This window comes from Hydractinia symbiolongicarpus, chromosome 6 (genome assembly GCF_029227915.1).
Source record: "Hydractinia symbiolongicarpus strain clone_291-10 chromosome 6, HSymV2.1, whole genome shotgun sequence".
Classification (NCBI taxonomy): domain Eukaryota; kingdom Metazoa; phylum Cnidaria; class Hydrozoa; order Anthoathecata; family Hydractiniidae; genus Hydractinia; species Hydractinia symbiolongicarpus.
Genome location: NC_079880.1, coordinates 11895245 through 11910076, shown reverse-complemented (window position 1 = coordinate 11910076; position 14832 = coordinate 11895245). Strand labels below are relative to the sequence as shown.

At 32.5% G+C, this 14832-nt stretch overlaps 2 protein-coding genes across 2 annotated transcripts; both read right to left on the bottom strand.

Moving 5' to 3' along the window:
• Positions 1-6879: 6879 nt before the first annotated feature.
• LOC130647526 (tereporin-Ca1-like) lies at positions 6880-8072 on the bottom strand. Its single transcript, XM_057453410.1, has 2 exons — positions 8043-8072; positions 6880-7826 (listed from the first exon to the last, which is right to left on the bottom strand). The coding sequence occupies exon 2, from the start codon at positions 7821-7823 to the stop codon at positions 7074-7076; it is 750 nt and encodes a 249-aa protein (XP_057309393.1). The 5' UTR covers positions 7824-7826; positions 8043-8072; the 3' UTR covers positions 6880-7073.
• A 4246-nt stretch (positions 8073-12318) lies between these two features.
• LOC130647238 (tereporin-Ca1-like) lies at positions 12319-13572 on the bottom strand. Its single transcript, XM_057453024.1, has 2 exons — positions 13479-13572; positions 12319-13107 (listed from the first exon to the last, which is right to left on the bottom strand). Exon 2 carries the CDS (start codon positions 13102-13104, stop codon positions 12355-12357), a length of 750 nt encoding a protein of 249 aa, XP_057309007.1. The 5' UTR covers positions 13105-13107; positions 13479-13572; the 3' UTR covers positions 12319-12354.
• Between the last annotated feature and the right edge of the window lie 1260 nt (positions 13573-14832).

The following is a 14832-nucleotide window of genomic DNA, read 5'->3' as shown; positions in this document are numbered from 1 at the left end:
AGTCCACATATGTTGTCACCCCGTGTAGCTAGCTAAAACAATCATCCAAAATTTTAAAATTGCCGTAAAAGGCCTCGCATAAGTTTCAAAATCAACGGTCACTTCGGTGAAAATAAAAACATGGATTAGGCTCTGTTGATACCTTATCGTAGCCTTGTCTTTGCATATCAATGTTCCTGTAAAAGTTATAAAATTAACAAAGAGCAAAACCGGTGCAAGTACTTAGTGTGATAAGCCATATCACAACCATTATGCCACAGGGTTGCCAGTGATTTGCTCTACCCAGACTTACGAAAAGTTAAAACAGCTGACTAACCGTTAAAGTTAAGTTACGATTAAAATAATTAAAACTTAGGCAGGAAAGCAATATAAAACAACAACGATGAATACAAATTCATGTTTATTGGTTGCATTTTATACATCAAAGACAAAAGGTTATTTTACCCGAAATTTAGATTTAAGTTAAAACAAAGATTTGTCTTCTGATTCTGTTTTGTATTGGTTTTATTCTTAGAATTCTCCGTCGTCTTGCTGTCGTCGTTGTTGTTTTTGTTGGCGAGATCCATTTTTCACCATTGCCGTCAGGGTTAATAGTACGGACTTGTGCTTCTGCCTAATGACTAAGCAGAAATTTTTAATTCGTTAACTTGCAGCATGACATATCTTTTTCTATATTTATATCATGTATTTTGAATATTACGAATATTGCGCAAAGTTACTTCCTAAAAATTCTACCACGAATAGCTAACAGAAAAAAAAAAGAAAAAAGAAAAATTCAGGGATTCTAATAAAAGTCAAATGCGCTTTCTATGAGCGAGCTGTAGAATTTTTTGTACATTGGACCAAAATTGGTTTGGCGTATTTCTGCAACGGCTTTCATGCAGATATTAAATATTAAATATTAAATCATGTAAACTGAGATATTTTTGGGATACTTAAAGCCTTGTTACAGCTCATAAAGCAGATGTGTATCAATATTTTTATTCTTGTAAAACGAAGTATACAAATATGAAAAGAAGTATCTAAAAAATTATTATTAATGATAAGTTCTTCCTTATCAGTTTTTCGTTAATTGTTAATCTGAGCTAATCGAATGGGGTGTAATTAGGGCCTGTTACCCATACATACAGGAATATTTATGTGTAAGTGATGCGACTTCACACAGTTGCAGCTACAATGTCTAAATGCTAATTTGTTCTAGGTTGAAAAGATAATTGATGACGTCAGATTGGTTTAATATGATGATATATATCCCGGTGCTTCTGCATTAGTGTGTTCCGGACGCAATATGTCATATTTTGTTTAGAACCGGATGTATCAAATAATTTTAAACGAAACAAATATCGTATCCGGCATCAGTGCACAATTTGGGTCGAGTTACAGAAATAGAAAGTATTTCTTTATCAGGAAATTATTTGTATAACGGCAAATTATTTTATAATGTAGAAATTTATGAGATTTCCAATCGTGAATTTTTTAAAAGTTGTTCTGATTGAACACAAAAATGATTTTTTGGATATGTTTAAAGATTTTCAGTACGTGTTAACAACTGCACGAGAACCACTCCTGAGAAATTAAAAAAAAATCGATTATAAAAAATATAGATGATGCAGAAAATGTTTCTTAATTAATGTCTTAATTTCTCCGAAACAAGAAATATAGCTAGTTAGTTACCTACTATCACCCCACCTTCCTTTCATTTAATGTTAAAACTACGTCAATAGAAGGAAGTATTAACTGTAGAATAAGTAGCCAGGTTCTTTTGTTTATTTTGCTAAGTTTTTTTGGTCCTTGATGTTGTCTTGAAATTTGCCAAGAGCCAACATATTTTGTGGACGGATGTAACTACCAAGTATAAGCTGTGTGATGGACATTCCTAATTGAAGCAGAATTATGTTACTCACTGTGCAGTGTGTGTAGTAGCTAGCTACCTAAAGAACTATCTTATGATGCTAGCTAGCATGAAAGAATTTTAAGAACCTAATAGGTATTTTTATGCTAGCTAAATTGGTATTTTTATGCTATCCAAGCTGCTACTGTTGTGCTAGCTAGCTTTATATGCAAGTGAAACTAAAGAAGGGGTTTCTAACATTCAAAATATAGTGATATACTAGGTACTTCTTTTTATGAAAATTTCATTCCGTTTCTGGCACCATCTTGAGAAAACAACAAAAGTTCCAAAGCCGTGCTAAAAAAGCATGTTTTCTCCTTTAATCAGAAATTTACAAAAATATACCAACACATTACCAGATAAACTTACTGGGCAATAGTCATCAAATGGCAGAATTTTTGATATGTATATCTATAAAGACGAAATCGTATAGAATTTTTATTATACTCTTAACCTTAATTACTTTTAACTTATATTTATTTGGCTATGTAATGAGAAAACAGGCTCTGCTTTACTGCACTTTCTGGCGCTTGCTACGCTACTCCCCGCAGAAATTTCTGTCTAGAAATACTTCGAATAAAAAAATTCAATTTCTAAACTGGCGAATCAAAAAAGCTGATTAATTTCCGTTCTCCTTCAATCACCATTTCTATTAATGGCGCCAATTACGAATAAATGCAATTTCCTGAAAATAAACTGTTTTGTTCAAAATTTAGATGAAATTTGCAAAAAATGAGTAAGTACTGTTACAGCAAAACAACAACGGCAATTATTCGAGTGGACGTTTAAGTGGATTTAAAGAATGGCGGGAAAAAAGTTGAACCGGATATTTGTTGAGATAACATAATGGCAATACAGATAAGCTGGGAGAAAAATTGTAACACAGCCAGAATTTGTACAGTATTTTAGAATTTCAAATGTATATATCTCATCCGTCTTAAAATTACAAGAATGGAAAGCGGCCTTAAAGCACGCGTTACAGATAGTATTGTCTACTCTATCTATTGCTTCATTCTCCTCTAAAACATTGTAGCATTAACCCGAAACTCAAAACAAGAAAAAATTTCCCTGAAGTGGCTAAGAAAAGACCAAATTTTATTAAATTGCTTTAAAGTTGCGACGAAAATGCCCTGCTGAGTATTTATTTCCTGCCTGCTTTTTTGCTAGCCTTTTGCCTAGCTTAAAAAAATTAAACTTTGGATTTACAGATGACAGTAAAACTTCTAAGCTTAAAGGAGAGATGAACTTCGCTGCGCCTCGGCTACCTAAACAAAGGTTCACGTAGCCAATGTTGATTTTTGATGACAAGAACGAATGTTTTGGTCTCCTTACCGTTGTTAAAATATACATATGACGCTATCATGACAAAGAAGTTCTGAAGAAAGACTAGGAATGTTTTGATATTGCAAATATTTAAAGAAATTTTGATGATTTTACATAAAAATGGTAAATCTTTATCTAGCAAAACGACAACAGAATAGACCCAAAAGATATTTCGTAGTAAAGGCACTGCAAAATATAAAAATAAAATTGTTGTTGGTAATGGCTGATACTTTTTAAGCTTTAAGAAGTCGAAACAAAAGTTATAGTCTGCTGTTACTATTTTGGTACGTAAAATATTCTTGATTATTTTGAGTCAAATATCTTTTTTGTGATGTTTAATTGTAAAATTTGAACGATTTCAATAAAAATCAATGTTGCAAACAAACTGATTTACTAATCTTTTGGGCGTACGATAAAATAGATCAATTTAAACTGGACGAGTAGTCTTTGGAAAGAAAGCATGCTACGAAATATGGAAATTATAATTTCAAGTAGTTTTGTCAACGCAAAAAGTGGCCATAATAATGTAGAGTCCTCAAAAGCTCTAAAATATAGAGTCTCCTCAGAAAAACAAGTTTATTTCCGGTAATATTGACACTGGCTTGTTTAATTTTATAACAAAAAGACCCATTTCACCAACGGCTAACTTTAGAAGTTGCACAATAGGACTACAAAAATGTTTTTAATCTGTTCGAAAAGAAATTCTTTTACTTCAGGTAATTGAACGTTTACTATTGTTTGAAGACATGGTTTCTACGTAATGAACGTCTATTGTATTGTATTTTTATCCAAATACCAATGTTCTTGTGACTGAAGACTTAGATCATCTACTTTGGCCACAGAATACTGCAATTCCTATGTTTTATTAGGTAACCAGGGAAACCAGTTACTAGGGAAAATAGAAACCTCGGTTGTCTGCCTGGACGGCACTCCGTTTAGTCCATAACATCACAACATCGGTCGGTATTTTTTAGCACGAAATGTATTATTGAAAAAAGGAATTAAAGAAAAAGTTTTTAAATTTAAAGCCCTGAATTTTACTACTTTTCCTATTATTTGACCACGTTGCAAGAAAAATTTGCAACGATATAAATTTTCTGCTCAGTCATATATAATTGGCACTAAAAATGCTGACAAATATTTTTCTTTTTCTCTAATGGTAATTTATACCAATTAAGTCTACCAGATAAAGTGCATGATGGCTGCTTTACCGGAAAGACTATCTAGTATAAATAGTCGTCGCATTTGAGTATCATTTCATCGCACTTTACTTTCTGATCAAATTAGATATCTATTAAAGAAGTTTATCTAGATTAAGACAAGAGACATGAAGGGTTTAGTAATTGCTGCATTTCTTTTCACTCGTAAGTTCATCATCTTTATAATACAACAATTTTCAGAATTTATGCTAAAGAAGACTTACAAAACAATCGCTAAAGAAGATCATTAAGAAACTGTTTCCACACTTACTGCATTGTTTTGTAATAACATATATTTTTTAGTGCTCGTTATTAATGTTCGTGAAAGCGCAGAAGCACAAGTCCGTACTATTAACCCTGACGGCAATGGTGGAATATGGATCTGGCCAACAAAAACAACAACGACAACAACAAGAAGACGGAGAACCACAAGAATAATAAAAACACTAAGAAGAAACAAAAGAGCAAGCCATACTTTACCACCACCTGAAATTGGATTTGTATGAAATGAAACCAATAAACATGAATTTGTATTCATTATTGTTGTTTTTATTGCTTTTGTGCCTAAGTTTTAATTATTTTAATCGTAACTTTGCTTAACGGTTATTAAGGTGTTTTAAATTTTCGTAGTTGTGGGCAATTATGCGTATCTATTGACTTATGAATTGATTTCTTAACATGTTTTGGGTTTATTACAAAACGATTTGTTGTTAATTTTTTTCTAAAGACTTGAAATAAAATGTTTTGAACGAAATCGATAACAACAATGTTTAACTACCGTGACTTTACCCATACATTCATTTATAATAAAGTAAGTATAAGTGTAAAATTCGTCATTTTTTCATATTGGAAGAAAGCATAACAAATTGATTATACAATTTTTTTACGAAGCTTTTCGTTAGTTAAAGTAACTTTACATCGTCAAGTAATAAATAAAATTGCTAAGGCATGATTTAAGTATACATATGCTAAAATTTCATACAACGATTTATAGGATTTAACCGGTTACATAATGTTTTACTTTCGAAGCGCGTTCAATTGTTATATGAACTGATAATTACAAATTTATTAAAGTTGTTACGCAAAGACAATATCAGGCAGCTAGTTCTTAAAAACAAGAAAATATTAAAACTTTGGCTATTCACAGAAATAATTTCTTCCAGTGTTTTCACGTGGCGAATAAATTTTTGGTTACAACATTGTTATACTGATGAAAATAAATCTATTAAAGTGATATTTCCATCTTTGTCCCCAGGGTTTGTTGCCATTAGGTCAAAGCCATTAGCGCTTACTTGACGGCTTAACAAGACTAAAAAAGTTACTGCGCATGTCTGCAATGTTATAACGCTTGTGCAGGTCACACAACCGCGGTTTAAAACACTTGTTGTAAATACAACCGGATTTCATTTTAGTTTAAAATCTCACTTTCTTCTTCTCTACCAGTCTCCTAAAAAATCAGCCAGGAATAATTACCCAGAACGAAATATGTTATTTGCAGGTCATGTCGTTCTGAAAATTATTCACTAAAAAACATTGTTTCTATTCAGAAAAGCACGCATCACTTATATACCTTGTGTCAAATGAAGTGTATAGGTAGCTAATTTCCCAGTTGCTCATTTAAAAAGTTTGGGTAGGTTTTCTACTTTAAAACCTTAATTTACGTTCAGAAAGGATTTACCTTGTCTTATTCGAAGATGAATCCAAGTTTAAACATGCCATTTCCTTGTAGTTACAAAAATACAATGAAATTAAAAGATTACCATTGACGTCATAAGAACAGCTGTACTTTGATTTTTCTTATCCCAAAATCTATTTGTTTTTTTTTGTGCGGTATTAAAAATAAATGACAAGCTGCCAATCATCACGTTTTCTACAGATTATGAGATTACCAAGAATAGATGAAATTTTAAGTTCGAAAATGTTGAAATTAGAGAAAAATCAAATTAAATATAAATCACAAAGACGTTTTATACTTTACTCGATTGAAAATCCGCTCATTTGATTTCAGTTTTAACGCGATTTTTTTCGGCAATTACACCACAGAAGGTTGCTTTTAATCTTTTTTTGCTAATTTTTACGAATTTCCTGTCACGGCGCGATGACCAAAGCGCTTGGATAAATATTATGCCCATTGCGCTATCTCTCTTATCAGAAAACTGAATACTGCTGCACTGAAGTATATTTTCCTTTCTGTCTTATTTCTTATAAGGGACACAAAAAAATCGGTTTTGTATCTGTAGCCTGCATAGTACTATTTTTAGGTCAACTATTGTTTTTGCCAATTTTTCCTAACTGCTTACTCATAATGTTTGTTATCACAGTTCTTCTATTGTCAGGTTCTTTTCAAAATCAATGAAGAAAGAATTTCACATTGGTTTTTCGATTATTTCTTCTTCTTTTAATTCTACAATTACATCTGATTTTTAACTCAATCATCACTTAAAGACAAAGTATATGTGAAAATTTAGTCCTCTGAAAGTTGGCACTTAGATTAGTTCCAATTACCATTTTAGTCCAGTTTATTTTTGATAATGGTACATCTAAAGCACTGTGTGCACCTCAATCCTTAGAAGGATTTATGAGACAAAACGTGCAGGTCTAACTGGGTCAAAAATGAATAAAAACAAACAGTTCAGTCAACGTAATATTTTTTACAGATTTTACATGCTGTTAACAAAGGTTTCGTAATCGCCTTTGCTCCATCTGTTTTTTGCAGATGATTTCTTCACAGCTGTAGAAAGCCTTTCATAATCTGTTGGATAGACTCTGATATCCAACTCTGGTTTGTGGCTGGTTCCCATCGTTCCTGTCATGCAGAAGTGAGTGCCACAAGTACGTAGTTGACTAATACTCCGAGCAAACTTTTTCAATTTGGCATAACTTGTCTTCTCGTAGTACATTTTGTCAGCCGTTATTGATCGACATTCCGAGCTACTTTTTGGGCAAATGGCAAACCCTAGCCAATTTGCATGAAAATCAAATGAATACGGAGCAGAATACATGATATGGATCAAGTCTCCATTTAGTGGGTCAAATGTGCATCTTACGTAGGAGCCTGTTGCCGTATTACTTGTTTTGTGACTGGCAAATCCTTCTCTGTAACCAGGAACAATGGTTCGAAGAGGTGTGTTCATGTAACCTGACTTAATCTCACATGTTTGGAGTTTCAATGTCCATTTGCTGTAATTCTCAACTGAACCAGAGACAGATACACGGTAGGAAGATGATTTTAATCCGGTAACTGTGGTTCCGATTAGCGAGGCGCCGGTAGTAAGAGCAGTTCCCAAAAGAAGAGTGATAGCAAATCTTTTTACTCTTCTTCCTTTTTCCTTTTCATGCTTCTTCTCTGAATACTCACACACCAATGTACCAACTAAGCAAAACAACAGGAAGCAGATGAGAATCCTCATTTTCTAAAAATTGAACTAAGCTATAATAATATGAATTTTCACTAGAAAAGGATGGGATGGAACAAATGTCAGATCATTGACATCTCAATTGCTACAAACATAACAACAAGCATAAGCCCATTTGTTACATTGGCAGATCAAAAAATAAATGATAAAAATATTGACTCATACAAAAGCAAGCAAGAGTTATCTAAATATGGTAGCTTATTGACAACTTACTGTGTTAGTTTTAACAGTGTCTTCTACAGATCGCAGACAAGTATGAAAGATAATTACGCTTTTTATTAAGGCGTACGACACCTAAATAATCTTATAATGGAAACAGGTGCGCAAACAAAAATTTATAGAAATTGTGACCAAATTAAGTTTATTCATTCATTTATTCAAAGGTTATTTCTTAAAAATTTGGTGAGTTTATTACTAAAAGAAATCATCAATTACTAGTAAATAGAAGGTGGGATTAATTTAAAAGCTGCTAAAATAATCTAATAAATTCTGAAATAATAATTAAATTTTTAATAAAGCGGCGAATTAATTGCAAAAATACTTGTATTAAAATTATTTGTCAGCGCACGAACTGTGACATGTTTCACAAAAACTACTGCATGGATCAGTAAATTTGAAAAATGAGTTTTATTATTTCTAATCTTATTCTAAAATATTATACTGTCTTTCTAGTATTTTTTAAGTGTAGTTATCTTCTTAATAAAGCTTATATATCTTATGGCGTGCTATGCGTGCGGTTGGCGGTGTAAATGAACTTAAAGGAGCACGATAAGCATCTGGACTAAAGGTTTGCATTAAAAAGTAATAATATGGGAAACCTTCTAAGCTTTTATCGTAGCCTTTAACGCGCGCTGAAGAAGTGAAAACAGTTTCAAAAGCTGCATTTAATTGACTTTCTAACGGTACCAGTTCAACGTAACAATAATTATTCCAGACATTTTTCTCCAATTAACTAAGTATTATCAGCTAGAGAAGGCTGAACTCAGGGGAAAGTGTTTTGCCTTTAATTTTTGAATTATTGTATTCAAAGTTACAGGAAATAGTTGGCTTTAAAAGTCTTACCACATCCTTCATCAACACTTTTCAGAAAAAACAGAATATGAGCTTCAGTATTATTAGCATTTATTGATGTAAACACAGGTTTAATTTTGCAGTTAAGTGTATCTCATCATCACAGTCAGGAAAATAGCAAAGTTTTTTTTTTGATAAAATCATAGACCGCACTACCGCAAGTAGGCTACCCTAGCCAAAGCGAACATGCAAAACAAACTACACCTACAAGTCCGGTTAGTATAATTTAAAACAGCTCAATGCTCACCAATTATATTGGTGTTACACAAGTTTAATTGCAAAAGATGAATTAAAAAAGTTAAATGACTTACCTTGATTTTTTTCATAGCAAGAAACTAACAAGGATGATTGTTATATACCTCAGGGTAAGCACTAATGGTAGTAAATGTTGCAGCACGTCAAGTCTTTTATCAACATTAAGACTTTGGAAAATAACCATCTACATTGAAATTTCTAGCTAGCTAACTAGCTACATGTAGTTCCATTACCTAACCTAATCTAATAACTTCGCATATATGTCTTTTGTATATACAAACAAATAATTTCTTCTCATTGTAGCACACATGTCTTGACACACCATACCTTTTCGAAAAGAGGAAATAAAATCTCGCATACTTTTGTTTGGTCCGAAAAACACACTTTTACATTTTTGTTGACATTTCAGAATTTATTATTTCCAATAACATGTAATGCTAGATCAAGAGAAATCATAATAAGAAGTCGGAGGTCAAATGCAAAGAAATACGGATGTTCGGCTTTTTTTAAAAAGTGAATTTAAATTTTGTACCATATTTGCATTTTTTAAAAGGATTTCTGCATATAAGGTAATTATTTGTAGATTGCGGAGGCTACAAAGTTTATTACCAACTCACTCTTATCGTTTTTAAATTTTTTTTTCAAGTTATTCGAGATTTAAATAGTTAAAATACAGGAACTTTATGCTATGAGAATGTAATCAAAAAATTCCGATGTTACTATATTAATGGATGACCTCACTCTTAAAAAACAAAAATTTGCATATGTCAAGATATTATCAAGAGCAAACTGGTAAAAATTTGATATGATTTAATGCCTGCTTTACACCAGATGCAGACACAAAAGCTAGCTTATTACATCATAATTCGTGTTCAAAAAAGAAGAGAAGTTTGATTACTAAGATAGCTATAAATACCTAAAAATAGAGGAATAACAACATAACTCGTAGGTTTGTAATGAACCTTAAGATAACCTTAGTTAGATAGCAGTAGCTAAGACACCCAGTTAAATATGCTTAAATTGTGGAGATTTAATGTCTATAGCTAGCTATTTAACCCTATTCGGTCCGGGGGGGGCGGATTCCGCCCCCCCTGACGGTTTTTTTTTAATAACTCCTGATTGCTTTCTTATATGGCTATGATACTTACTGAGTTTCAACATTTATCTATTAGACACCTGCATGCTAAATTTTTAGGTCCCATACCTTTCAGAGGCTTTGATATTGGCCATTACTCGAAACTACCCCTAAAATCTCTATGAAATCCTTATAATGGGGAAAATATAATAACTCCTGTTAGGATTATCCTTAGAACTTGAAACTTGCAACACAACTTTGTTTCATCAAGAAGAATCATTTTGAAAAACTTTGACACGTGACTATTCCGATTTCCCGATTTTGTCGGATTTTACCCGAAAATCGGAAGAAAACGGATTTTCGGGCAATTTTTGGCAATTTTTTATTCGATCCATGTAAAAACCGGAAGATATGTTAAAAAATTTTTATTTAGCTTTCAGAAACTTCAAACAGAATGTAAAAAATCGCTCTAGAACAAAAGTAATTATATTTTAAGCAGATAGTGGCATTTTTAACAATTTTCAAGCCTCTGATGACGTCACAGAAAATGTGCTGACGCAAACAAAAATTTTTTGCCACCATTTCGTTCCTTTTATGACGTACTATAAGTGTGCCAAGTTTGATTCAATTTGAACAATCCTATGAAAAGTTATTGAGGGGGGGCGGAATCCCCCCCCCCCCCGGTCATAGTATGTTCGAAAAACCCCGGACCGAATAGGGTTAAGCTTAATAAAAACATGTAAAGAGAAACTATAGTAATGTGAAACTGATAACATCACTGTAACTTCAGCAAACCATTGTTCTGTTTGTCCAGCAATTTTTTTTCCTAGCCAGTTAACAGTTTTATGTAGCATTTTGAATTTTAGGACAAATACATTAGTTACGCATCAGGGACACATTTAATTATGCAAAAAACGTAAACAAATATGCTAGCTAGTTTTTTTTATAAAAAACTTGGTAAAAGATAAAACTTTAAGAATTCGAAATTTTTAAGTGACTTCTTCCTGCACAATGCGAGTCTGCTTGACAACTTAAAGTGTGCTGCATAAAAAAGTAACACGTAGTAGCTATAGTGACATCAAAACCGAACGTCTAAAAATATCAAAGTTCTTACTACTTCTGAATCCAAATCCACTTTAAACTCTAGCCGTTATTTTCTACTTCACAGATACACTCTCCGTATTATTATAAGAGATTTTTTACAAAAATAATTTGATTCACTTGCAAAAATGTTAATGGTGGGCGTCATCGCTCTTTTTCACACTTACTTTAGCACTAACGAATCTAATCCTCATTTTTTAATCCTTAAAAATCTTGAAAAATAATTTAAAAAAATGTTAAACAGTTAAACTTTTTTTCAATCGTAAGTCTTATTTCTTTGCATTTCCTTTTTTCTAAAACGATGGCGCTATAGCCAACGTTTAACTTAACGTTCATATTCAATCATGTCGCTTTTATATATTTGCAAGCCAAAACTATGGACAACGTTGCTAAGTTCACATAAGCGCAAGAATTTCACAACTTTACAATATCTTGCGTTTAAGGAGTTACATAGACTTTTTTCTGCGTTGTGGTCAGCCTATAAGGCAGCTTTTACTTAAAGGTTTATTTTGAGGTGGAATAAACATTCCATTTCGGTCTCGGGTATAGCCTTTATTATTGCTTACATGTTACACTTTATTCAGTGTTTTTATTTCGCCCGTAACAGATTCATATACACACGTTTTAAAAGAAATGAAATTATTGCGCATGTTAAAAAGTTAAAAAGTTATAACGCATGTGCAATTCACACAACCCCGATATGACAAACTTCATGTAAACACAAAGAAATTTGATATCGATTTACTTCTGCGCATTACAAAATGTGCTAGATTTGTTGTAAAGCTTTATCATTGTTTTTTAGCATTGCAAAGTCGACGTCTGATGCATCATAATAGAAGGGTTTTGTTTTGAACGTAGATATTCATTACGGAATTTACGGGAAACTTCAAAATATTGCAATTTTCTTTACATGCAAACCTATTGGTAATATATATCTGGAGTGGCACACAAGAGATATTAAGAAAGGGAAAGTAAGAACTACAAGAATTGTAGGATTTTCGTGTCATCTTTAAAGAAACTTCTTTACATGCTGTTAACAAAGCTTTCGTAATCTCCTTTGGACCATCTGCTCTTTGCAGATGATTTCTTCACAGCTGTTGAAAGGCTTTCGTAATCTGTTGGATATACTCTGATATCCAACTCTGGTTTGTGGCTGGTTCCCATTGTTCCTGTCATGCAAAAGTGAGTGCCACAAGTACGTAGCTGACTGACACTTCGATAATATTCTTTTATCTTTGCATACCTTGTCTTCTCGTAGTACATTTTGTCAGCTGTGATTGATCGACATTCTGAACTACTTTTGGGGCAAATGGCAAACCCTAACCAATTGGAATGAAAATCAAAAGAATATGGAGCAGAATACATGATATGGATCAAGTCTCCATTCATTGGGTCAAATGTGCATCTTACGTAGGAGCCCGTGGCGGTATCACCTGTTTTGTGACTGGCAAATCCTTCTCTGTAACCAGGAACGATTGTTCGAAGAGGTGTGTTCATGTAACCTGACCTGATCTCACATGTTTGGAGTTTCAATGTCCATTTGCTGTAATTCTCAACTGAACCGGAGACAGCCACGCTGTACGACGATGATTTCAATCCGGTAACTGTGGTTCCAATTAAAGATGCACCAGAAATAAGAGCAGATCCCAAAAGAGCAGTAATGGCAAATCTTTTTACTCTTCTTCCTTTTTCTTTTTCATGCTTCTTTTCTGAATGCTCACACAGCAACGTACCAATTAAACAAAACAGTAGAAAGCAATAAAGAATCTTCATTTTCTAAATGAAGAGCAAACTTATGTCAGGATCTAGATCCGAGCTCTAACATAATTCTTGAAGTTGCTGTTTATACAATTGCTTACTTAGTACATACTCTACTGGTAGTGTTTGTTTTACTTGTTTTCGAAGAAATTCACAAAGAAAAAATTGGCATTCCGTTATTGTTTGCTTTTTATGTTCGTCGGAAAGTCTACTGTTCTTGATTAGGAAAATAGAAAGTATAGCAGATCTTGTCCAGAGTTGCTAACTGCTGTACTGATGTAATGGTAAGCTCATGTCAAAAAGAAACAGGAACATGTAAGGGTTTAGAACGAAATAGTCGAAAATTATCTCAATTACAAATTTGGGATCGTAGAGTGATAAAAATTTACCTTGGTTGTTGTGACTGTGTTTCATGAAGAAATTATCTCGACTAATTGCGTGTTTATTAAATCGTTATTTATTTCAGATTGCGGCATCAACAAACCAATCATGCAGAAACAGGTGTGCACACATGTGCTAATAAAAATTATAGAGAATCTAATAAAGAATTATTAAATATATATTTTTAATTAATTTGCCCTTTAGATTGGCTAAGAGTTTAATAAAAAATAAAATTTTAAATTATAGGTGAATATATAGTTAAAATAAATTGAATTAAAATAAAATGGTCCTGCATGAACAGCTGTTGACAACATTGATAGACAATCAATCAAACTGAAAAAAGTACAGAAAGATTTAATAAAATGGCGAATTAATTTCCAAAATAGTTTGCATATATTTTGCAAATTAATTTTATCGCACGAGATCTGTCACAAAATGTATTTTCGTGTTGAGAAGGATTAATTGAGAATTTAAGCCTCAAATATTAAGGTTCAAGTATGCTTCCCGACTTTTACATTATCTTTTATCCTCGCACATCAAACAGACCAAACTAAAGGAGATATAGAAAGAATTGAGCTAACTGTCTTAGTTAAAAAAAGATTGAAATGCTTTCTGGGGGAAATATTAACTTTACAGTAAAAAATCATTTAAATTGTAGATACGAAATATGAAATATGAAATATGTATGTTGTGCTTGATTTCACTTATTAGCCGTTTTTGTACTACAGTAGAATCTCTCTATTATACCGTTGGTGCATAAAAGTTACTAGTTATTGTATGGTAGTCAAGGTAATATATATTTTTAGTATTCTTAGCAGAAAGTTATTTTAGTCTTAAAATAAGAAAATATAATACATACTACAAGTCCGTGCGATAGCTAGTTTATTATTTCACGAAACATATTTTTTTAATAAACTGCTAATGTTACCCATAAAGATGCAACATCGTTCGAACATTTACAGAAGAGAAATATTCAAAGCATTTTAAAATTTTTTTAGCATGTTAAATGTATATAGAGGAGCGTTAAGACATACTACCTTCTAAAAGACATTGAAGTATCACTGAAGCTCTTTTCTGGTTTTTTTTTTTCGTTTCGTGCTTCTCAAAAACATTCATAATCTCGAACTTAGAACATTCGAAATTGAGTGAAATACTTAACGCTTGCGGTAAATATGCATCTGTGATGAAGCTGGTTACATTCTTGGTGCACTCTTAATTTAACCAGCTTCGTCGGTTCATTTACACTTAGGTTCCTGATTAAGTAAGGGTTGGAAATCTTAAATGACATTTACGTTCAACCTATTACGAGAAGATGTTAAAATTTTAAAAGTTCTATGCAGCAGACACCTCTCTTCAGCAAGA

Coding starts and splice junctions, on each gene's coding strand:
- LOC130647526 (XM_057453410.1), bottom strand. CDS start 7,823: ATGAGGATTCTCATCTGCTTCCTGTTGTTTTGCTTAGTTGGTACATTG.
- LOC130647238 (XM_057453024.1), bottom strand. CDS start 13,104: ATGAAGATTCTTTATTGCTTTCTACTGTTTTGTTTAATTGGTACGTTG.